Raw genomic sequence first — 25,285 nt, 5'->3', positions numbered from 1 at the left:
TTGAGTAAATGGTAAGTTTGTACAATGTGTAAGATGTAACACATTTGCATGTTCACGATTGTCTGATTTCTGAGTTATTCAAATTAAAGTTAAACCTGAACTTTGAAGTCTTCTGAATTTCAAATAACATGATTCCCGCCTAAAGCTGAAAAATATGCTTTGCACACAGAGTATGGCATATACTAATTTGCAAAAAGAGGCTTTTTAAAGAAAACTAATTAAGTTAAATAGTTATGTAAGTGACAATTAAAGCGCAAGTTTCATTTCTTCATTTAATGTAAGCGAGTTTGTCTTTATTGTCGCTGTTTTTTCATAAAAAATAAAATAAAAAATAAAACAATGAACCACAAACTTTCACAATCAGTTTGATTCAGCTTAATTCATATTTTACTGTTGCCTATTGTCATTGTGGGCTTAGGCTTCTTTTTTTCTATAAATCTTGAGGAATATACAAATTAATGAAAAGAGTTTTATTTATTTTTTGTTACAAAATTTTTCATTTATTTATTTTCAAACACTAAAAAATAGGCTACATCTTGCAGATGCAAATGCAGAGGTTAAATAGACTTCAATGTGATGCATGTGCTATATTTTTATACGGAAACTCAGACCTGAATTACAGATTTTGTCAGTAGCATGTGTGCACACGTGACTTTCGTGCTTAATGAAAACTGAATAGCTGAGGAAAATAAAGACTACAATGAAAACAAACACTGGCATGTCTGCACAGGCTGTAAAACTCAGATGGTACAGATGTCTGGAGCAGCTTGAAAGCAGTCATACATTTTTTTTGTGATTTGGATGCCAATCACTAACCCAACTACACAGCAGAATTTAGAAAACAAGCCCCAAAGAAGAGGCGAGAGATAGAGAAAACAACACAAAGTTGGTTATAATAAGCAGACACGCCACACTGACAGAAACTATTGAATGACAGCTCAAAACATGAAACCAAGTAAATGATGTAAATGTCTGTTTTATATTATTCACGAAATATTTACAAATGTTTCAAATTAATCGTTCCAGAGCTTGCAATCAAACTCGACAAGTCACGTGACTTTAGGAAATGAGGCTTCATTGCATCATGTGGTCTGAAAACATTTTAAAATTCGAGAAATATGACATTGAGCTGGAGAACTCAGGAGTGTCTAATGTTTTAACATGTCTTGGGTCAGTTTTATAAAGGTAGGTTCATTTGTAATTGATTAATTTTAATATTAATGTGTGTGTATAAAACAAAAATGAGATGTGTCGTCAGGCCCTGCCTAAAAACACACAAAACAAGAACAAAAATTGCACAAAACGTCAGATGCCATTTAATTATTTGTAGATTAATAGACTGAGCTCATGGCTGAGTTTTCGTTGCATTTACACCATTTTGACCAGAAGGTGTCCTCAGTGCTTTGAAATAGTGAATCAAACACTAAGTAATTTGTTCAGTTGATTTAAAGCTGTGAAAAGCTTATTTTTCCCACTAATAGAGACAACAGGAAGAGATGCAGCTTAGCTGGAGGGCTGGCAATGAAGAGACTGTGGTTTGAATGGGAAGCGTGCGATAACTAATGCTCAAGACATCTTATCTTAAAAACAAAAACACATAATGATGTCACAAATAAATAAGTGTATACAAATATAAAGTGCATAGAAAAGGGTAGATAGAAATGATGAAAACTGATCAAATGTGGCCATGCTACACACTTATTAACTTTTAAATAAACAGTTCAGTTTGTCCTGATGTGTGTTTTTATTTTCCATTACTGGACATTATTTAATAAACAGTCTCTTCCTGTTCTTCAGCTGTTTTTCTTCTTTCTTCTGCTGGTGTTTTCAGTCTTACGGCTGGACTTCTTGAACATCTGAAGGGGTTTAAAGCTCCTGCTGGATTTGTCCGTCTGTGTCAGGAACTCTAGAGAGAGACGGAGTGTGTTAAAGCAGTAAAACTACAGGACAGTGAGAGAGAAAGAGAAAGAGGGCTGTTTCTCACCCATCCTCTGGATCACAGCCGTCAGCATACCGTCCTCCTCCTTCTCCCTGATGAAGAACACAAACACATCCATCAGTAACAACACTATTATCATGTGAGCTCACACTGCTGATCACATGACCTCTGACCTCTGCCTGTCCTGATCCAGGCTGCTGATGATCTCATTCCTCTGCTGGATGATTGACAGCAGGCGAGACATCAGCTGATGTTCCTGATGTTTGTCGTCGGAGCTCCAGTCCTGCTCTGAGAATCACACACACATTCACAATCAACTACGACATACAGTACTCAGATCAGTTCATACACTGCAAACTGTGATGTTCTTCTGAGATTAAAGCAGAATTCACACTAATCAGCATTAAATCACATATTCACATGTATAAACATGCTTTATTGTGTTTCTGGTCACCTGGTTTGTTGAAGAGGCTTCTGATCTCAAACTCCACATCAGCCTGTTGATCCTCCAGACGCTGCTGCTTCACCCTGAAAACACACACACACACGTTACATGTTACACACACATTCTGCTCAACATGGTGTGTATCTGTGAGTTTGTGTCATAATGTGTGTTACTCACATATACACCAGCTCTGTGTCTCTGCGCACCAACATGTTCTTCTCGTGAATCAGAAGGAACCAGTCGACTAGAAGACTCTCTGAAACACACACACACACACACACACACACACACACAGTTAGCTTGTCTGTTTACTGCGTCTGATAGCAGCCCACATGAAAAAATACTATAGTAATTTATAATAAATCCTTTAGTGTTTTTGAACCATACTATAGTAAAGTGTATTATACTGTATATATTATAGTATTTACAACACTTAATGAATGCTACAGCATACTGTAGTATTGACTATAGCAAACTGATAAACTGTAATAAATACTGTAGTATACTTTAGTTTTTACTACAGTAAACTGTAGTGTATTGTAGTATAATATACCCTATAGTAGTAGAAAACGTAGTACATTATTGGTTAAAGTCATTTGTTTATATTACTATATTTTTTATATTACCACAGCAACTGTAGAATTACCACAACAAATTAATTCAAGTACTTTACTATAGTATGGTTCAAAAACACTATAGTATTTACTATAAATTACTATAGTATTTTTTTCATGCAGGGTTTGATAGTGTGTCTACAGCTTGTCTGTTTACAGCATGTCTATTAGCATTGTCTCTTTGTTAACACATTTAGCACATCTGCTACCCTGCTAAAAAAAAACAACAAAAAAAAAACAATAGAAGCCCAATAGAAACCATCACAGACATTCCAATGGTTCCATTAAAATACCATTATAAACCATTAGCTTTTTTCCAGTAAAACCATTACAAAATTTCTTTTTCAAATAGGATTTAACATCCCACCAATAGAATCCATCACATACCAGTAGACACCATTATAGTTTCCATTAAAACCAATACAATTCCCATTATAACCATTACATTTTCTATTCTGTTTTGGGCAATGTTTCAGCAGTGTAGCTGTCTGTTTCATTTCTTTGCATTAGCATTAGCTTGTTGTGTGAGTAGGTTCAGGTGTTTATCACTATCTATCTCCTCTATAGTGGCTATTACTGTACAGTAGAGGTGGGATGTTTGACACTGAGCCTGTTTTACTCTATTGAAGCAGACTGCTTCGAAAGACCATGTTGAGGCTTGTATCAAATCACTGTGATGCATGGAAAACAAAGCAACTGGCGTTACTTATTTGAAAAAGTAATGCAGATATTTTCTTGTAAATCAAAACGTAATGCATTACTTTACTAGTTATTTGAAAAAAGTAATCTGATTACGTAACTTGCGTTACTTGTAATGCGTTACCCCCAACACTGATCATTAACGTATCTGTTGTTGTGATTCTCACCATTGGTGCGTCTCCTCATCTCAGTCTCCAGCTGCACTCCTCTCCTCTCCAGCTCCAGCAGACGCTCCTCCAGCTTCTTCTGCTCCTCACACACCTGCTTCTCTGACACGCATGTGTCTGTGATCACCTGAACACACACTCAATCAGTCATCAAGAACAGACACTCAGACATCTGATGCTGAAAGACAGAAGCAGATTCAACCCCAAACCTCAGAAGCAGAAGGGGATTTGTGAAGGTTGTGATCCTGTGCTTTATTAATATGTCTTAATATCAAAATCGTTTGTGACCCTGGACCACAAAACCAGTCATAAGGGTCAATTTTTTGAAATTGAGATTTATACATCCTCTGAAAGCTGAATAAATAAGCTCTGTTATGATCGGACAATATTTGGCTGAGATACAACTATTTAAAAATCTGGAATCTGAGGGTGCAAAAAAAACAAAATATTGAGAAAATCGCCTTTAAAGTTGTCTAAATAAAGTTCTTAGCAATGCATATTACTAATAAAACATTACGTTTTGATATATTTACGGTAGGAAATTTACAAAATATCTTCATGGAACATGATCTTTACTTAATATCCTAATGATTTTTGTCATAAAAGAAAAATCAATAATTTTGACCCATACAATGTATTGTTAGCTATTGCTACAAATATATCTGTGCTACTTATGACTGCTTTTGTGCTGCAGGGTCACATTTAAGGTTTGGAAAACATTTCAAACTGAATTAAACTGCAGCAGTCGCTACAAACGGTTCATCAGAAAGCTCTTTTCATATCTAACATTGAAAGCACAATATTTTTATGAATGTTTTTAAATATGATTACACAGAGAAACAGATGCATGCTAACTGAAACCTGAAAGAGATGATTAATTAAAATAATGAAATGTAAGTATTTTTCTCTCTCTTGTACTGTAAGTGAAGCTCTCTTATCATTAATATGAAGTATCGTTCACTCCAGCAGCACATCAAAGACAGTTTGTGTCTCACCTTCCTCTTGATGAGCGGGAAACCATGAACAGGAGCTGCAGCCTGGTGCATGCTGGGAACTGAAGATGAGGTTTGGGGTTTGTGTGCAACTGAGGTTTCGCAACTGAAAGGGTTTTTCTTGACAAAGAGAAAAACAGAGAGACAGTCTGATGTTAAAACACACACACACACACACACGCACACGCACACGCACACACACACACACACACACACACACACAAACAATATCAAGTGAGATTGCAAAGAGAAAAATAACCCACAACCACAAACTGTGACTCTTCAGTTTTGAGCGTCAGATGTTTGTTTGTCTGGTTCTCTGACTGACTGAAGCTCACACAGATAAAAATGATAAGAGCTTCAACCACAGCTTGAACATTAGAGAGAAATCACATGACTCTGAGGGAAATTAAAGCTGCACTGTTTTCTCTGTTTCAGTTCATTAAAGTGAAGATCCTGCTTCTTGGTCTGAATTTGGGACTCAGGTCTAGTCTGGTCTCTGAAGGTCTAGACTCAGATCTGATCTCATCATGACTGGGTGATGAATTAGGCAAAGTTTGAGGTTCTTGACCTTCCCTGATAAAACTGAATTTGTGCCACTTTCATTATTGTTTAGACCTGACTGTTTGTTTAAAACATTTTTTCAACTGCTTACACACAAATCTTTACTTGTCACACAATTTCTGAAACCGGACTCTCAAACAGCAGAAGCACACACCAAGTCTGCAAAACCATACGCTAATTCTCAGCCTTTGACTCAGTTTTCAATTGCATAAAACACTTTTTTTCAAAACACAACACATATACATTCTCTATGTAACGCACAATAATCTATCAGGAATTAATATTTTGCATTTTTCCTGCATTTTGCATTTTGTGTGTGCAATTCTTGGATTTGTGTGTAAAGTTTTGATAAAAAGAGGCAAAGTTTTGAAAATGTGTGTAAGCAGTTAAAAACTGTAAATGAGTCACAGACTGTGAATCAGTGTGCTTCTGAGGTAAACCTGATACTGACGACCTCTGGTAACACCAGCAGCTCTATTCCCAGCCTGGAGATCACATGACTCGTCTAAACTAGAGGAGACTAAATATAGAGGAGTCCAAACCAGTGAATAAACCTGCTGGTTTGTGTCAGTTCTTCAGAAACTACCTTCATTCAGTACCTCTTCATCCTTGGACTCATCCTCATCGTCCTCCAGGAAGGGGTTAAATGTCGCAGGCCGGTGGCGGCAATGAGCGAATGGAGCCGGAGCCGGAGGAAGCCGAGACCAGGGACCCGGATCAACCAGCTTCATCCAGGGATGTTCTTTACGGACGGCGCTCCGAGACGAGACTGAGACCAGAACGAGAAAAACACACAATAAAACATGCATTTCAACTGATTCAAATACAAGCAGTAGTTTGCATTTCATGACTGTATTTAAAACATCAAGGTAAACCATCACTGAAATAATCACCTATTTAAAATTAAATACACTGTATATAACCACTATACATACCAGTTATATTAATAACTCCGCTATGAACAAAACTAAGAAAATAGTATTTGATGAGAGTTTTTGTTTTGTGAGTGCTTATTTGAACAAGAATTAGAGCCATATGAATTAAAGAAACAATTAAATTAAGCTATCATCGCTGTAACAATGAAGTGTGATTAGCAACTATGAAGTGATATCGTCAACCTAAAAATTGCTCTATACAGATATTACTTTATATAGTTTTAAATTATTCAGTATTATGTATTTTATGTCCTATTCACATGAACACTCACAAAAACACTCAAGAAAAAAACAATAAAACGAAGAACAAACTCTGCTAATCTTTAAATGTGATGACAATACTTTTGACAACAGTGTATGTAAAACTGGCAAAAAGTCAATTAATATAACATTATTAATTATTCATTGCCCAGTGCATGCTGGGAAGAGAGTGAATAGGACAGAGCAAAAAGCTTTTGCCTGTTTGAATTGAAATAAACACATTAATCATTAATTATCACAGAACAGCTACTGGAAAGTAGTTTTGGCTCATCCAATCAGCATGTAGAGCCGAAACTGTCTGTTTAGTAATAGTAAGTGTGACATAGTAACACAGAGATGAAGATTCTAACCGTTGTCAGGGCGATGATCCGGTGATCTGGGGGTGGGGCTAGGAGGTTCCTGAGGCTCCGCCCTCTTTCTGGGAGCAGGTTTGGGAGGTTCTTGTATGTCAGTCTCTGATGAGGTGGAAAGACTGGAATCTGTCTCACTCCTCTCTCTGTCCGTCTCACTCCTGTCTCTTTCCGTCTCACTCCTGTCTCCGTCTGTCTCACTGGTGTCGTTCTGTGAGTATTGATCTGCGGGCCGGTCGTGATCAGGAGCAGGTTTGCAGGGATAACTGCACTGCAGTGAACCCGTTTCACTGTTCACTGTGAAAGAGATCGGCAGCAGAGAGCGACGACAGCGACTGCATCTGAAACACACCGGCAGACGATCAGGACAGTGAGTGTGAGACAGAGTTTGTATGAGTATGTACAGGTTTATCTATACCTGTGAGGGTCAAATGTACTCACTTACACACTGAAATATCACAACAAACGACTATAGGGACATTTGACTGCACTGTAAAAAAAAAATGCTGTAAAATGTACGGTAAAAAAACGGCAGCTGTGGTTGCCAGAATTATACTGTAAAATATACGGTAGCAACGTTTTAGGTTTTACGGTTTTAACTTACATTTACAGTTAAATACCGTAATTTCAGTTAAATACCGTAAACTGATATAATGTTAATATAACAACCTATTGAAATACTGAAATCTGTTTTGTACCTTTGACATACACTGATAACCACCAAATGTAGGTGGTGATGAGAAAGTCACATGATGAACCAAAGCCCATCACAAGCAGCTTTTAAATAATAACATATATAGAAGGTGCACAGTGCCATTCACACAAGCACTAAACACCATCATGGTGAGACTCATTAAACTGAAATATGCAATAAACATTAATTTAATGACATTAGATGTAACATACAACCCTAATAAACAACTGATAAGAAAAAACTAAGAAGAAACCTAGCTATTTCAAAGAAAAAACATCAAATTCAAAAAAATTTGAAATGCAACGCAGGGAATTCTGGGAGCGTCAATTTACGGTTTTATTTTTACATTATTTTTCACTTCCAAAAGCGGTATTTCACCGTACAATTGTCTGAAATGTCTATTACAGTTTTTCACCGCATATATTAGGGGAACATACTGTTAACCATTTAACAGGTTTTTACCGTAGCTTTTTTCACAGTTTTTTTACCGTTAAAATCACGGTCATTTTTTTACAGTGTGGTCCTTACTAGTTAAAGGTTTCTGTGATGGTAATGTTTAGTGGTTGGATTAGGCCATGAATATAATCACTAATCTAATATAAAAACAGTGGAAGTCATGGAAGTCTATACAATGTCTTCACTAATACAGTGAAAAAGACATGTGTATTTAGAGAGAGTGTGTGTTTTACCTGAAGCAGGAGCGGTGATACAGGCATCCCTTCACCAAAACCCTCTGAATGAGATGAACACGTGTGTGACAGACACTACAGACTCTTTTATCTGACGATCGGACCACATCTGATGAGAACTGAGAGAATGAGAGCAGAGAGATGAGTTATCAGACAGACAAGCAGACAGATGGATTGGACAGACGGGTGAAGAGATGGACAGACAGAGAAACAGACAGACAGGCAGCCAAACAGACAAAAAACAAAACAAAAAAAAAGACCGACAGGCAGATAGATAGATACCCGAGTGTGTGTCTGTTCTTGTGTTTTGGTGCTGCTGGATTCATTGTTCACAGGAATCTTCTGACTGACTGATGAAAATACAGAAAGTGTCATCCATCAATAAAATGACACATTTCAGCTCTAATGAATCATGATGAACATGTGAGATCTTTAACGGTCGATGGTCGCTCATGATCAGTACCGTGAGAGTTTCCTCTGAAGACACAGTGGAGCTGAGAGACATAAGTGATGATGGACAGGAGGTCCGGCTCCTCCACAGACACCAGCTCATCCGGATCTAAAAGAGCAGGAATTCCCAGCTCGCGCTCCGCAACGTCAAACGCCTGATGAAGAGGAATAAAGACATGAGATGGACAAATCACTCAACACATTCATCACAGGTATCACAGGGAGCTTCTCTGGAGCAGAACCTGAGATCTCAGATGGTTTATTACAATTTATAAGGAAAAATTTTTAACACTTTACAATAAGGTTCATTAGTTAACAACATTAGTAAACATGAACTAAGAATGAACAAAACAGCATTTATTAATCTTAGTTAATGTTCATTTCAGCATTTACTAATGCATTATTAAAATCACAAGTTGTGTTTGTTAACATTAGTTAATGCACTGTGAACTAACATGAATGAACAATGAACTGTATTTTACTCACATTAACAAAGATTAATAAATAGAGTAATAAATGCATTGTTCATTGTTTGTTCATGTTAATTAAAATATTAACTAATGTTAACAAACGACACCTTATTGTAAAGTGTTACCGAAAAAATTAAGCTCTTTGAGTCTTTTTTCTGAAGAGACTCTTCCATCTCACATGTGACGGTTCAACCTCTTTAACAACAGGAACAAAAGTCCAGCTGATGTCTAAACTCACCAGACGCATGTTCTCGTAAACGTTGTGTTTGGACAGGGAGTGAAAATCTCTGCAGAGAGAAACAAACAGAGAGCTGAAGATACATCAGATACATGCAGAACACATCTGGATACGAGAAGAAACTGAGGCAGAAGACATGTTTCTAAACAAACCAGAAAACACTACAAATATATACATTTGAATAAGAGCAAGAGTTTTCAAACTGGGAGGAATCCAATCAATCAATCAATCAAATGTGCACCTAAGAAAATATGATTAAATTACACTCACATTCATGAAATTTGATACAATTTCATTACATTATTTCATCATTGCTTCATTCTGCATATCATAAACCACAGGAATTGAAATTAAGCTGACTGCATTAGTTTTTAACTTAAAACTAGTAAATCTGTGTATAGTTTTGCAACTATTTTAACAAGTTGCTTAAGTAAAACAATCGGTAACACTTTATTTCGATAGTCCACTTTAGACATTCTACTAACAGTAAGTAACTTTGCAACTACGTGTCAACTAGCAGTCATTAGAGTATTAGTAGACTGTCTGCTTAATAACTTCTAACATTTTATTTTGATGGGTCCACAACGTACAACATATTGACTATGAGACACTTTGCAAGAATATGTCAACTTATTCTACTAACCCTAAACCTACCCTACTGAGAGTTAGTTGACATGTAGTTTACATGTAGTTACAAAGTTACTTATATTTAGCAGAATGTATAAAGTGGACTATCAAAATAAAGTGTAACCAAACAATAATTTAATGCATATTCAAATCAAGTTATTTTATTATTTATTCATTTATTTTTTAAGATTTTATATTAAGCCACTGAGGCCAGCTAGTTTTCCTAAAAAGGTGATACCAAGGTAAAAGAAACATCCCATACTGAAAGACTGTCATAGAACAGGCTACAATGGTAAACGTACTAACATGTGCATAACCCATGATAATACTCTGGTACAGTGATGTGCTGATAATTTATGTAATAGTTTCTCTCTTTAACTAGTTTGCCCAGTATCTTGTTTAAGATGGTCCTGTATAGCCTATAATTTTCTTCAAGACTCAGTGACTCTTGATTCTTACAGTAGATCGGGTCTGTGTTTGTGGATGATCGCACAGAAAGCCAGTCCATCTGTGAATGAGGAGCTCATGTCTGTGATCAGAACATCAGAGTAACCTTCACAAACATCTCGACACCAGTCCTGAAGAGCCTTCAGTGAACACATGACCGGACGAAAACAACAACAACAACAAAAACACAACACTTATTGTCACTCCGGCCAAAGCATCATTAACGCGAGGAAGCGCTCTTCAGACCGGAGCAGAATTTAACGGGACACCGATCAATTGAATCAATCATGTCTCTATTGATCGGTTTCGGGGTGGTTTTCCAGTTCCGTTTCTTTCAGACAGCTGCAAAAAGTTATCGTTTATAAATGCATAAACAGCTCCATCAGAAATCAAGCCGTTATAGGGATCCGCATCTGTTTTCGTTTCTCCGGTTAAACGGTAAACTTTTGATTAGATCAAACCGACTGAGGATGGCGATCACGAGTCCGTCCGAAGCGATCACAGTAAACATCAGCAGCAAACAAACAAACAGATCCAGAAACTTGCGCTATAAATCCGACAGATGAGTTCATATTCTCATAAAACACTTCTAAAGAAACACGTTACCAGAACACGTCTGAAAACAAAATCATTTGAACACAAACACGCTGCTTCACGAGACTGAAGTCTGAAAAGGTGAATTTCCTTTTCGAGATTGTGGATGAGTGAACAACTAAAAGAGGACAGCGGTGCGCATGCGCGAAACACACACACACACACACACACACACACACACACACACACACACGTCTGGTTTGCTATCCTTGTGGGGACTCTCCATAGGCGTAATGGTTTTTCTACTGTACAGACCGTATATTCTATTGCGCTACACCAACCCTACACCTAAACCCACCCCTTACAGGAAACTACAGGCATTTTTAGATTTTCAAAAAACTTAATTCTGTGTGATTTATTAGCTTTTTTACCCGTGGGGCCCTCAATTTAGGTCCCCACCGTGACACGAGTCCCCATGAGTCTGTGTGTATTCAGGTTTAAGTCCCCACCTGAATAGAACAACAGGTACACACACACACACACACACACACACACACAGCTCAGGCAGTGTTTCAAGGATTCAACAAATGAGTGATTTAGAAGTATAGGCCTGTTTCAACTGTCAGATAACTAAACAAATGCATTCAATACGTTTAGGTTTATTTGGACGTTTTAAAACAGTTGTGAACGGTTTACAACACTGTTTAAACCCGTAAAATGACAATAACCATAGCAATCCTTTATAAGCCATCTCAGAGTTACAGCGCCTCCTGCCGGAGAGAAACAGCATCACATGACCCAGAAGCGAAAGTGAAAGTTGATATTTCGCTCAAGCTGAATTCTAACGGAAGACATCGCCTCGAGTGTCTTGTGTGCTTCTCAATACCGCCACAAAGTTGACAAGCCTGAAAATAAAGTCTTGTTATACTTAATACACACGTTTCCTCTGCAAATCATCTTAAATGTTCACTGCATTTGAATGAATGTTTTCTGAATTTTGCATGAACTCATCTAGTCATCTCATTTTTTTGTTCAAGACTGGCCATGCATTTTTAAAGTCAGCATAAAGATCCGAGAGATCAAAAGACTGCAAGTTGTTCAGATTAGCTCTTAATAAAGTCTTAACAAAAATCACATGGTTTTCCGTTGGTGTCGAGCTGCGAGTTGAAATTTTGCTTATAGGCCTATTGCATATATTATTAATACTACTGTATGCTGAGATCGGGCCACCTTATTAACACTAAACAGAAGCTAGTACACATTGTCATAAACATGTACAAAACAATTGAACTGGAATCATTAAACCATTGCTAGGGTTTTCTGAGTGGTTACGTACCAATATAATTCACAGAAGCCTGTGATTTACTGGAAGAAAAGACTTGCAGTGCAATGTATGAACATGTTAACTGTAGGTGGAGGCAGAACCGTTGAACCTGTCAATCAAGTGCAAATCAACACCATTGTATGTGTGTTTTCAAACTCTGCTTAACACACCCATTTGCTGAGAAAGAGCATTTAAACATGCATTCAAACACTTTAAGCATTATAAAGGTAATACCTGTCAGAAACAGAATAACACACACACACACACACACACACACAAACATGTCGGAAAAACAAAGACATGATAAAGAGAACGTTAGTATTTCAGTTGGTGTCAGATGTGGAGGAGGAGATTTCACACGCATATCAGACATAGACAGCTGTGTTTTTGATCATAATAATGAAACTAAACATCAAATGAAGCGAAGCAGCCATTGAAACAGACATGATTGTGTTCAAAAACTATAAATCAATTTTAGTTCAATCAATGCCAGCTCTATATTCTGTTTTCAGCTCGCTGTTAATCCAACATAGCTGGTACACTTAAATGTCACTGAGAAAACAACAACAATATATCAGTGTTGTCTTGCAATCAGAGTTAACTTTCCAACAGATTAAACATTACCTGGACTCATTCACCCTGAACACATGGAGTTAGAGATTATAGTTATAGCTAGAGATTATATTTAGACAGAGATTGTACAGGTGAGATTACATGTTAATTTTCAAATTGTTATGCCTTCACCACTAATGTCCCTCCATTCCCTGATCTGGGATGTACATCATTTATTATCACTGCACTCTCCCAGCTGGTTTAGGAGCTGAGACCTGTATTTATTCAAACATTACAAAGGTGGGTCTGCACTATAAAATCTTTTATTTGAATTAAAGCAGGTGATAAAAGACAAACTTTTGGGCTATCTGGCTTCGTCAGTGTGACAATTCTTTGTTTCTCAGTGATTATATAATAAACAACAAACATCAGTTGATCATAACTGATTAATCTACAGACTCCACTTTAACATCAAATACTAATTAATGGGGGCAATATAGCTGCTTCAAAAGGTTCTTCACAGCGATGCCATGGAAGAACCATTTTTGGTTCCACAAAGAACCATTCAGTCAAAGGTTCCTTAAAGAACCATCTCTTTCTTACCTTTTTATAATCTGAAGAACGATTCTTGAAGAATATTCTTCAGATGTTAAAGGTTCTTTATGAAACCATTTAGACAAAAAGGTTCTTCTGTGTCATCGTGAAGCACCTTTATTTTTAAGAGTGTAGCACATCAGGCAAAAAAAAAATGCTGTTCATAAACATTGCGGGAAAAAATAAAATAAAGGAAAATTACAGAAAACACAAAAGATCAAAATCCTCATTTATACCCAAAGAGGGCATTGTCTTTAATAAAACATTCAAAATGCTTCACTTTGTAAAAGTGTTTTATTTTATTTTATTATTTTTTTTATCAATATCTCTACCTCAGTGAGAAACATTCACTTTCTCAATGCCCAAGTTGTTCAATATCATATTACGGTCAATAGAAAGTCAAGTGATCGAGGAAGCAACATTATGTCTACAAATAGATGATTAATGTTCACTTACACTGATTCTCAATGACTGTTCTTGTCATTAAGTGAGAATGCCATTAAATGAAAATGGTTGTTTTTGTTTCCTTTGATCATTATTTATTAACTGAATTCTCTTTGATTTCCTCACATTGTCAAACCCTGACAGAATCCAAGTTTGTGGGTATCCTCTTGAAATAAAACCATGGCTAATTTCAACTAATTTTAACAGGCAGCTAACACAACCAAACAAATCACAACACTGAACAAAGAGCTGAGGAAACACAGGGCAAAAATGAGTTATTAATGAGTTAATGGAGGGAACAGGTGAACAAAACCAGTAATAAGTGAACAAACAGGTAAATGCTAGAGAACCAGGTTAAGGTACATGTGTTAGGGAAACAGAACCAAAGCAAAACACCAAGAAAACAATGTAATCCTGACAGCAGCGGTAACAATGCAGGGTGTTTTATTTCATTGTAAGCAGGCAGCCATATGCTACAAAAAAATAAATAATATAAATATAATTAATATGAATAAAAATTAAACAAGAAAACTGAAACCCAAAGCAGCTCCATTTAAATATAGTAAATATTTTAGATGAAGGCTTACATCAAGAACAGACTTATGAATTATTTGCCAACAACAAAATATGCATATTCTGCCTGTCTGTCTAAACATGTCTAGATGGCTTAAATACTCTTTTAAAAAATACGGATTCTATTTTACACAGAATGACAGATTTTCTATTAAATGAGAAATACAGCATTTGCCAAGTCATAAGAAAACATAAGAAAACAGACTTGAACTACTGAGAAAACAAGAGACTAAACATGAGAACAATCTACCACTGAATACAGGAATATCAAGAGAAAGAAATCTAGACAATGATACTCAATTTATTAAGCATTTAAGGTTGGTTAGATAGATAGATAGATAGATAGATAGATAGATAGATAGATAGATAGATAGATAGATAGATAGATGTTCGTTGTAAAAGGATACAACTGAAACAACATTTGTAAAATAAATGCGGTGAATACCATAAATAGAAATGGATTAATAGACATACTGTAGAGGTTCTGCTTTGTGTGGATATGAATGACTTTATACAACAAATATCAAAATCACAGTTTAAATGTACATGATCTACATCTGTATTTAATGTTCTACCTGACTGCTGCTGATTCAGTGTTGTCACGTGGACGTAGATGATCATTTCTAGCTGTTCTGCTGTATGAATCAGAATCAGAATTAGCTTTATTCGCCAGGTGTGCGCAAACACACGAGGAATTTGTTGTGGGTTTTTTTAAGGTGCTCCTGGTACATACATACATACATACACATCTGACATGAGAACAGAAAAAAACATTTAAATAGTAAGACTTAACAATAGATAATAATAATAATAATAATAATAATAAGTATGAATCTGGAACAGTAGATTTATGTACAGATTTGTGCATTATTTACTCTATATACAGCTGTATAAATAAACAGATAATTAAAGATGGAGAATGAATTACAGAACACAGGTAATGATCCACGTGTTAGCTATTTAAGCTGGAGATGGCATGGGGGAAAAAACTGTTTTTATGCCTAGATGTTCTAGTGCACAGAGATCTGTAGCGTCTGCCTGAAGGGAGAAGTGCAAACAGGTTGTGTCCGGGGTGAGAGGGGTCTTTGATGATGTTACCTGCCCGTTTCTTCACTCTGGAGTTGTACAAGTCCTGAAGGCTAGGCAGGTGCACACCAATGATCTTTTCTGCTGTCCTAACAGTCCGTTGAAGTCTTCTTAAATCTGATTTGCTGGCTGACCCAAACCAGACAGTTATGGAGGAGCACAGATCCGACTCAATAACAGCTGAATAAAACTGTTTCAGCAGCTCCTGTGGCAGGTTGAACTTTTTCAGCTGATGAAGGAAGTACAACCTCTGCTGGGCCTTTTTCACGATGGAGTCAATGTGATTGTCCCACTTCAGGTCCTGAGAGATGGTGGTGCCCAGGAACCTGAATGACTCCACTGCAGCCACAGTGCTGTTCATGATGGTGAGTGGGGGGAGAGGAGGGGGGTTTCTCCTGAAGTCCACTATCATCTCCACAGTTTTGAGCGTGTTCAGCTCCAGGTTGTTGTGACTGCCCCAGACAGCCAGCTGCTCAACCTCTTGTCTGTAAGCAGACTCGTCGCCGTCCTGGATGAGGCCGATGACTGTGGTGTCGTCTGCAAACTTCAGGAGTTTGACAGAGGGGTCTTTAGAGGTGCAGTCATTTGTGTAGAGGGAGAAGAGTAGTGGGGAGAGAACGCAGCCCTGAGGAGCTCCAGTGCTGATGGTGCGGGTGCTGGATGTGTGTTTTCCCAGCCTCACTAGCTGCTGCCTGTCTGTCAGGAAGCTGGTAATCCACTGACAGATGGAGGTGGGTACAGAGAGCTGAGTCAGTTTGTTCTGAAGGGTGTCCGGGATGATGGTGTTGAAAGCGGAGCTGAAGTCCACAAACAAGATCCTTGCATAAGTCCCTGGTTTGTCCAGATGTTGCAGGATGTAGTGCAGTCCCATATTAACTGCATCATCCACAGATCTGTTTGCTCGGTAAGCAAACTGTAGGGGGTCCAGCAAGGGTCCAGTAATGTCCTTCAGGTGGGCCAACACCAGTCTCTCAAATGACTTCATGACCACAGACGTTAAAGCAACAGGTCTGTAGTCATTAAGTCCTATGTGTTTTATACTGATTTTGAGTTCTGTTCTTAAGCCGGAACACAGCAGTGAGGATGATGATGATAAATATGAAGTTGAAGATGATCCCAGCAAACACCATCTTAAACAGTAACGTGTTTCTCTCAGGATGGCTTTATCAGCTGTTGATAAAGTTGGAAGCAGCTTTGTTACTCTGCATGGTCCTTCCTTCTTCCATCTTTTTTCTATCTCTCTTTTATTCTTCTCTATTTGACCTTTTAACTCTTCACTTCTTCATAACCGTCTCATTTTTACTCTCTCAGGGACTGGTCTTCTTCATTTTCCTCCTGTTGTCTTCTCTCCTCCTCCTCTCTCTGCCTCCTCTGTGCGAGCAGCTGCGGCATTAAAAGCTCCATCCCCAGCAGCAGCAGCAACAGCACGTCCAGCAACAACAGCTCCAGCAACAGCTGCAACACCAGCAGCTCCAGCAGCAGCTCCAGCAAGAACAGCACCAACAGGTGCAGCAACAACAACTCCAGCAGCAGCTCCAGCAAAGACAAAAATATTACGAATAATGCCTTGTGCTTTTCTCTTCTCTTCCGCTCTCCTTCTCCTCTCTTCCTCTCTCCGTCTCTCTTCTTCTATCCGTCTCCTCTCTTCCTCTCTCCGTCTCTCTTCCTCTCTCTGTCTCATGTCTTCTTCCACCAGTCTTCTCTTTCTTTCCTCTTGCCTGAATCTCTGAGCATCTTCAAACATCTGATTACTGTAGTGTCCTCCTCCGTTCTGCTCTATCATTGTGTTAGACTTCTGCTCTAGATCACTGACCTGTTTTCTGTTTTTCTGATCTTTATTGTTGAAGACCTGATATCTCCCTCCACACTGATCTACTAGATCTTTTAATCTACTGTTCTCTCTGAAGGCTTGCTCCATGGATTTTCTTTCAGCAGATCTCCATGAGTGAAGAGAATGATGGAGTATTTTAACACTTCTTCTCCAAACATCATCTCAATCATCTGAGGAATCTGTTGCTCGTGTTCAGTGATCCTCATATTCACATTAAACACAATGAGAAAAGCATGAGGTCCAGGACTGGATAAATAAACACTCTTCATGATCTCTTTCATTAACTCCTCAGGGCTCATCTCTGAATCAAATAATCCAGGAGTATCAACTACAGACATTTTCCTGCCTGAAACAATGACGTGTTTCTCTGAACATTCACTGGTTTCTGATTTTGTGTCAGGTGTAGATTTAAACACCTCCTGTCCCAGTATTGTGTTTCCAGCTGAACTTTTCCCAGCACCACTTTTACCCAGAAGAACAATCCTCCTGCACGAGAGACTGTCATCAGAGCTGTCCTGGACACTGATGGCAATACTCCGCCAAGGATTTTGGGAGACTGTATAAAAAAAGAAAACTGTTTACAAAACATCCACTTTTTGACTCTGGAATGTACTTCTGTGCTAAATTATATATTATTATACTAACACACTACAGTTAACATTCAGCAAATATTAATTCTGCAGGCAGATAAAAAAAGAAAGAATATCACTATTGCCTAAACTACTGCTTTGGTTTGTTGCATTTTTACAGATTTATTTATGTTTAGCTGCTCTTTTTTAATTATTACCCTAGAAAAATCTGTAGATACTGTCAAAGTATTTTGAATGAATAAAGCCTAATTCCTTCATGTCTAATGCAAACTTCTCTTCAAATTTGGTTGAAACAGACTTACGATTCTTTAAGTTGTTCTGGAAAACTTTATTTATCAGAGATTTCACTTGGTCACTTGCTCCTCTCTTCTTGTTGTTGAACACGTGGAATCTGCCCTCATATTTCTGAGTAAGTTCCTTCAAGAATTCAGTCTCATTAATGACTTTATTTATCTTCTTGTTTTCATATTCCAGTTCGTCTCCTCTGGTGAAGAGAATCCAGATTTTATTCAAGCGTTGCTCTCCCAGCAGCTCCTCAATCTTCTTCACAATCTCTTGATCTTCTTGTGTGAATCTGTCTGACCGAAGAACCAGAAGAAACGCACACAGGCCTGATTCACATTTCTGGAAAACCTCCTGATATTTACAAAGCTCTTCCTCACTCTCTGCACCAGAAAATCCCGGAGTGTCATAAACAACGATCAGTAATCCACAAACATCACCGACTTCAGTAGCAACATCTTGAGTGTCAGATTTGTAGCTTTGCATTAAATTAAATGCTTGTCGTCCCAGTATTGTGTTCCCTGTTGAACTTTTCCCAGCTCCTGATCTTCCCAGCAAGACCATATTCAAACACACTTTTGGCATTAAGTGTGTTCCCTCCATTTTTACTCCATAACCTAGAAATAAATAATATCAACATGGTGTAAGAAAATAAATAAATAAATAAATAAATAAATAAATAAATATATATATATATATATTTTAATTAGCTATTCCTTACATTTTCTAATGGCTTTTATAAATTGTGTAACGTAACATTTAATACTCCAATTAGTACACAACTCTCTGGAATACTTGATTCTAATCGGTCAATCGCAGAGTTACAATTTGATATTTCGTCATGTCATCAGTAGTGAAAGTTAGTGAGGTACAAAGAATTTCTAATCAAAACATTATTTTGCATTCAGTTATATATCTTTGTACTATGGTGGTACAACATGACTAAAATGACAGCAAATTTGATCACCAATAAAAATCTTTTTAAATCTGGAAAGCTATCTGTATGTTATGGAAACTTAAAATTGAAACTTAAAAATAATAATAATAATAATAAAATATTATCACAACATTTTATCTCACAATTTTGGCTTTATAACATGCAGTTGCGACTTTATATCACATAATTCTGACTTTACTCTTTACACTTTATACGTACATAAGAATTGCAATATTACATCACAAAATTGTGAGTAAAAAAAGTCAAAATTTTTTATTTAGTGGAGGAAACAAGCTTCCATAGTATATATGGTTTCATTATCTCATTAAAGAGTGTCAGCGTTTTCTACACAAATCACCGCTGAATTAATTACAAACAGTTTATTAAATGTACAATTTTCTGTCAAATTCACTTACTTTTGGGGCAAACAACATCTGGACTGATTGCCACTACAAAACACAACAGAAAAACTGTTGGTGAATCTGGTAAGCATTATGTCTATATGACTATATGTCAAAGGATAATCTCTGTTGCTGTCAAATCATTTAATGGACTTACTGTTGGGACGAGGTAACTCTGGACTGCTTCTGGCTGCGGCAAAACACAAACTGTTAGTGTATCTCATGAATCTGAAATTTGTGTTGATTCTGTTGTGTTCTTTGTTGATCTGGTGAGTCACAATTATTTTATTAGATACTTTATGGACCTGTGTTTAATTTTTCTGTTTAATTTATGTTTCTGTGTTTTAATGTAATTAAACTTGAGTAAATGACAGAATACTTTTGGTTAACACAATCTAATCTGCACCCTTAAACACTGAAGTGACAAATTTAGTTATTTTTAAATAGATTTCGCAGAACAACAGACTACATGCTTTATACTTAAAAAATGTATTCACCAGTTTTGAAGGAATTATATGTAATATATATATATATATATGCCAATTGTAAAACAAAAAGTACTTCCAACTCCACTAAAATAGTTTTATGATTTTATGAGTTTTATGATTAAGAGCAACACTCATTTCTTTAGTATTACTTGTATTGGATTCTGATACAGCATTGAAGAAACTTTTAACATGCTACTATACATATTTTGTTGTTAATCAATCCTCACCTCTCTGAGCATCTTCAAACATCTGATTACTGTAATGTCCTCCTCCGTTCTGCTCTATCATTGTGTCAATCTTCTGCAGCAGATCATTCACCTGCTCTCTGTTATTCTCATCTCTGTTGTTGAAGACGTGAAATCTGCCTCCAAACTGCTGTACTGCACATCTTACAACATAGTTCTCCTCAATGAGCTCCTCGATGGGATCTTCTTCAAGCAGATCTCCGTGAGTGAAGAGAATGATGGAGTATTTTAACACCTCCTGACCAAACAACTTCTCAATATCGTCAGGAATCAGCTGCAACATTCCAGTGAATCTCATATTCAGATCCAACACAATGAGAAAAGCATGAGGTCCAGGACTGGATAAATACACACTTCTACCTATCTCTGTCCTTAACTGAGTGTTGAAGTAAGAATATCCAGGAGTATCGACTACAGACACAGGTCTCCCTGAAACAGTGGCGCGAGCAGCTGAACATTCACTGGTTATTGATCTCATTCTAAATGCAGATCTGAACACTTTCTCTCCCAGGATTGTGTTTCCAGCTGCACTTTTCCCAGCACCAGTTTCACCCAGCAGCACAATCCTTATGGATGAGCGATTAACATCAGGGATTGCTTGCGGTGGTGTTTTTGACACTGTAGGGAAAAAGGAAACAGGTCACACAATTACTTATTTCACCTCAACATGTATTTTGCATGCTTAACTTACTTTACTAATAAACCACAGCTCATCAATCAATGCAGTAACAGATCTACTTCATTACTGATAAGAGAACTGATCTCTGGTGTTGCCTGCTTTCTTTCTCCATTTTCCAACATAAAAAAAAAAGAGTTATTCTTTCATTGCCACAGTTAATACTGGCTTGCACGCTACAATGGACTAAATCTATTTTCTATTATGTATTTTGTATAAGTATTATAAAATCCTGAACCTCTTCATGACAGTGATGCTCAACAGCTAATAGTAGCTACTTTTGCTTGTCACTAAACAATAATTGAACAAAACCATACTGTCACATAAGAGTTGCAGTAAACAGCACATAACGACAAATTATTCAAAATAATAGTCTTTAATACAAAACTTACTCAGAAAACAGATCACACAATACTTTCACACAAACGAGAACTGACAAAAGAAGCAAACACAGCTAGGGCTTAAATATACAGATAATGATGAACTGAAACAGAACAGATGAGGGATATAATTAATCAAAAACCACGGGAACTGACGAGGGAACTGAGACAGGTGAAGGGGAACAGAGAGAAAACAAAACCAAACCCGAAAACAGAACATAATGTGACACTTACAGGTTCACCACCACACAACAAATTATTAACTCCATATGCAAACTATCATCCAGCTCTAAACTGATAACACAAACATTAATATTGTGAATTTCTGTAAAGATGCTTTGATTCAGTGTTTTGAGCAATAGAAATAAAAGTGAATCTGGTGAACAATATGATTTTAAAAGGATTCAGAATTTAATATATATATCTGAATTTAAAAACAACAAATTTAAAGAAACATTTGAATACACCCCTCTTCCAACAATGAACTGCTCATTAGAAAGCATAAAATATCAGTGAATTACACCAAGTAATCAAAATTATAAAACTATAATCACATTTTAGCTCATTTAGTGGACTACTGTTGGAGCGAACATCTCTGTGCTGCTTCTGGCTGCTGCAAAACAAACCTTTAGTCAAACTGATGAACATGCAAAACATCATGATATTTACGCTTTCGGTGAAACAATGAAATAACAATGACATTCAATGGCCACCTTTGTGCTCAACTTATGCTTAAAACGGAGTAAATGACGCTATACTTTCGGTGATTGCAATCACTACAACAATTATAATCACAACAATCATATTTCTAAATAGAAAAGACTAAGAGATTTTACAAAATATATAGGAATCAAATGCATTTAAGTATAAAGTAGGTTCTTTTGTCGATATATGCCAATCCTAAACAATGTTACAAACAACACCAATGATCTTATGATGAAGCGCTACAATCATTTTTCGGATTCTGATTTAGCATTTATCTAATATAAACTTCGTATTTGGCTGTTAATCAAATCTTACCTGTACTCTGCGCCATTTTATGTTCACCTTATCATTTCTAAACCGAAAGTAAATAGGTGGTTGGCATGACGATGAAACGAGCAGCGCCCCTCTGTGGATTAACGAAATATTAAAAACAAAAATAAGTTCCCAAGTAAATTTTCTACTCGCATCTAAAAATGAAATACGTTCATGTATTTGCAAAATAGAGGTAAAAAACTTGTAAAATGTGGGGGAAAATCTGGAAGTCCACTGGAATTTCTTCAACTGGAATTACCTTTAAATGCTTTTCTTACATCCATAAACCCTAAGACGCTAATGAATCGTTTGTTGTTTTCCTCGTTTGTAAATTGCTTTGGGTTAAAAGCGTTTGATAAATGCATACAATTTAAAATGCAAATACTGATGAGATGTAATGTGTTTGAGTGTTTTCTGCTCTGATTTTAATTCTTTGATTATTTTATTATTTATTTGTTTGTTTGTTTGTTTTAATATTCAGCAGAATATTGTTTCCTCATTGCGCTTTTACATTGTTACACCTCTAGGTGATGCTCATCGTTAATGTCAGTTACATATACTGAAATCATGAAGTAGCATTCATAAATATATGACAAGCAAATGAATGGCATTCGTGTTATTTGAGCTCCAACACAGTGAACACTGAAGAAATGTACATGAATACTTTGAAAGAATTAATGTAGCTTCAACTAAAGCAACATTTTATTTATCTTTTAGATATTTTACTTTCGTCAGTATCTTTAAAGGTCAAATGCAAAAGGTCAAATCCAGATGAAATCCATAGTAATGTCAATAGGCTATATATAGGACAGAGAAAATTACAGTCTCTGACTACAATATGATGATATAAAGAAAAACGGTACAAATAAACCACAGTACAAGCGCAGAAGATTTTTTTGTAACAATTTTGACAGTTAATTGAAATTTCAGAAAGTTCAGCAAAACATATGTGTCGAAGAAACTATATTCTATTATTTCTAACCCCCCCCCCCATGCAAAGATAAAAAGTAGGCTACTCCATCTTACACTACAGTGAAATAAATACTGTTTCAAGACCACAGACCATAGTATATTGTGTATTAAACATGTTACATTTTTCAGCTCACAAAGATTTTTTTTGTTTAATTACATGATCAATTAATTAAATTGATTAATCCATTTTGTTTCTACACTTACTTTTTGCCACATTAACGGAGTAAGATGTCACACAATTTATTTATTTATTTTTCCGTTTTTATTCAACAAATCAAAAGCGAAATAAAATAATTTTTTAGTAAACTCTCATGTATGACGTCATTCTGTGTGTCCAATAGCTATTGTCAAAACTGTTACTTCACTTCTGAAAATGAGCAACTATAGCCTCATATATATTCTTTAAGTAACTATAAGGACTAAATAGACAAACAAATGTGTTATATATTACTAAGAGACTAAAGTTAAAATGTTATCTGTTTAAGTATTTTGTATATTTTATAATTTTGAGTATTCACATTTTACAAGTTGTATTCATACTTCTACTTCACAGTTTATAGTTTATAACTCACATGGGCGAGTCCAACCCTGAGATTACACTAGAACTTCAGATTGCCCCTTTTTGAATATCAAATTATAGTATATCCGAATATCTGAGCATCTTGAAACATCAGATTACTGTAGTGTCCTCCTCCGTTCTGCTCAATCATTGAGTCAATCTTCTGCAGAAGATCATTCACCTGCTCTCTGTTATTCTCATCTCTGTTGTTGTAGACGTGAAATCTGCCTCCACACTGCTGTACTGCACATCTTACAACATAGTTCTCCTCAATGAGCTCCTCGATGGGATCTTCTTCCAGCAGATCTCCGTGAGTGAAGAGAATAATGGAGTATTTTAACACCTTCTCGCCAAACAAACTCTCAATATCGTCAGGAATCAGCTGCCACATCCCAGTGCATCTCATATTCAGAGCAAACACTATGAGAAAAGCATGAGGTCCAGGACTGGATAAATAAACACTTCTACCTATCTCTGTCATTGACTCCTCAGCGTTTAAGTAAGTGAATCCAGGAGTATCGACTGCATACACAGATCTTCTTGAAACACTGGCGTGAGCAGCTGAACATTCACTGGTTACTGATCTCATTCTTAATGCAGATCTGAACACTTTCTCTCCCAATAGTCAAGTCAAGTCAAGTCATCTTTATTTATATAGCGCTTTTAACAATACAGATTGTGTCAAAGCACTTAACAGTATCAAATTGGAGGATAGAGTGTCAGTAATGCACAAGATTAAACACTCAATTTTCTCAATTTTCAGTTAAAGGCATTTCATTATTGAATTCAGAGATGTCATTGTCTAGCTCAGTTTATTTTAAATAGTATCTGTGCAATCAAATCGGCAATAATCGCTAGAAATTAAGTGTCCCCAACTGAGCAAGCCAGAGGCGACAGCGGCAAGGAACCAAAACTCCCTCTGTGACAGAATGGAGAAAGAAACCTTGGGAGAAACCAGGCTCAGTCGGGGGGCCAGTTCTCCTCTGACCAGACGAAACCCGCAGTTCAATTCCAACCGCAGCCATGTCAGATTGTGTAAAGGGCTTATCTGATTCCCGTGGTCTTGTCCCGATGGAGCATTTTAATTTATAATTTAATGTATTTGTTATATTTGTGTTTTATTCATTATTTTAAGTTTTTCATTTATATGATTTATTCATTTGCTATAATTGTAATGTATAGTTTAATGCATTTATTGTTTCTCAGTGTATTTTTATAA

General features: G+C 36.6%; 2 protein-coding genes and 1 pseudogene across 3 annotated transcripts; all 3 read right to left on the bottom strand.

Moving 5' to 3' along the window:
* Nucleotides 1-1,268: 1,268 nt before the first annotated feature.
* Nucleotides 1,269-11,294, bottom strand: micall1b.2 (MICAL like 1b, duplicate 2). Of its 2 annotated transcripts, XM_058769246.1 has the most exons (14): nucleotides 10,594-11,294; nucleotides 9,508-9,556; nucleotides 8,813-8,954; nucleotides 8,632-8,699; nucleotides 8,350-8,468; nucleotides 6,967-7,307; nucleotides 6,020-6,189; nucleotides 4,860-4,976; nucleotides 3,865-3,991; nucleotides 2,562-2,640; nucleotides 2,394-2,467; nucleotides 2,113-2,227; nucleotides 1,985-2,031; nucleotides 1,269-1,906 (listed from the first exon to the last, which is right to left on the bottom strand). In XM_058769246.1, exons 1-14 carry the CDS (start codon nucleotides 10,734-10,736, stop codon nucleotides 1,794-1,796), a joined length of 1,704 nt encoding a protein of 567 aa, XP_058625229.1. In that variant the 5' UTR covers nucleotides 10,737-11,294; the 3' UTR covers nucleotides 1,269-1,793. The 2 variants fall into 2 exon arrangements, with proteins under 2 accessions (XP_058625229.1, XP_058625230.1); XM_058769247.1 differs by lacking the exon at nucleotides 4,860-4,976.
* Nucleotides 11,295-17,004: 5,710 nt separating this feature from the next.
* On the bottom strand, nucleotides 17,005-22,929 carry LOC131536358 (GTPase IMAP family member 8-like; annotated as a pseudogene).
* Nucleotides 22,930-24,136: 1,207 nt separating this feature from the next.
* LOC131535796 (GTPase IMAP family member 9-like) lies at nucleotides 24,137-24,655 on the bottom strand. Its single transcript, XM_058768301.1, has one exon. The coding sequence runs from the start codon at nucleotides 24,653-24,655 to the stop codon at nucleotides 24,137-24,139; it is 519 nt and encodes a 172-aa protein (XP_058624284.1).
* Between the last annotated feature and the right edge of the window lie 630 nt (nucleotides 24,656-25,285).

Source organism: Onychostoma macrolepis, chromosome 03 (assembly GCF_012432095.1).
Source record: "Onychostoma macrolepis isolate SWU-2019 chromosome 03, ASM1243209v1, whole genome shotgun sequence".
NCBI lineage: Eukaryota > Metazoa > Chordata > Actinopteri > Cypriniformes > Cyprinidae > Onychostoma > Onychostoma macrolepis.
Note: the sequence above shows the minus strand (reverse complement) of the source record. Positions and strands in the feature narration are given on the sequence as shown.

Coding starts and splice junctions, on each gene's coding strand:
- micall1b.2 (XM_058769246.1), bottom strand. CDS start 10,736: ATGTGTTCACTGAAGGCTCTTCAGGACTGGTGTCGAGATGTTTGTGAA. Junction 8,700..8,812: donor CTTCAGAGGAAACTCTCACG/GTACTGATCATG, acceptor TATTTTCATCAG/TCAGTCAGAAGATTCCTGTG. Junction 8,469..8,631: donor AAGAACAGACACACACTCGG/GTATCTATCTAT, acceptor TCATTCTCTCAG/TTCTCATCAGATGTGGTCCG.
- LOC131535796 (XM_058768301.1), bottom strand. CDS start 24,655: ATGAGATCAGTAACCAGTGAATGTTCAGCTGCTCACGCCAGTGTTTCA.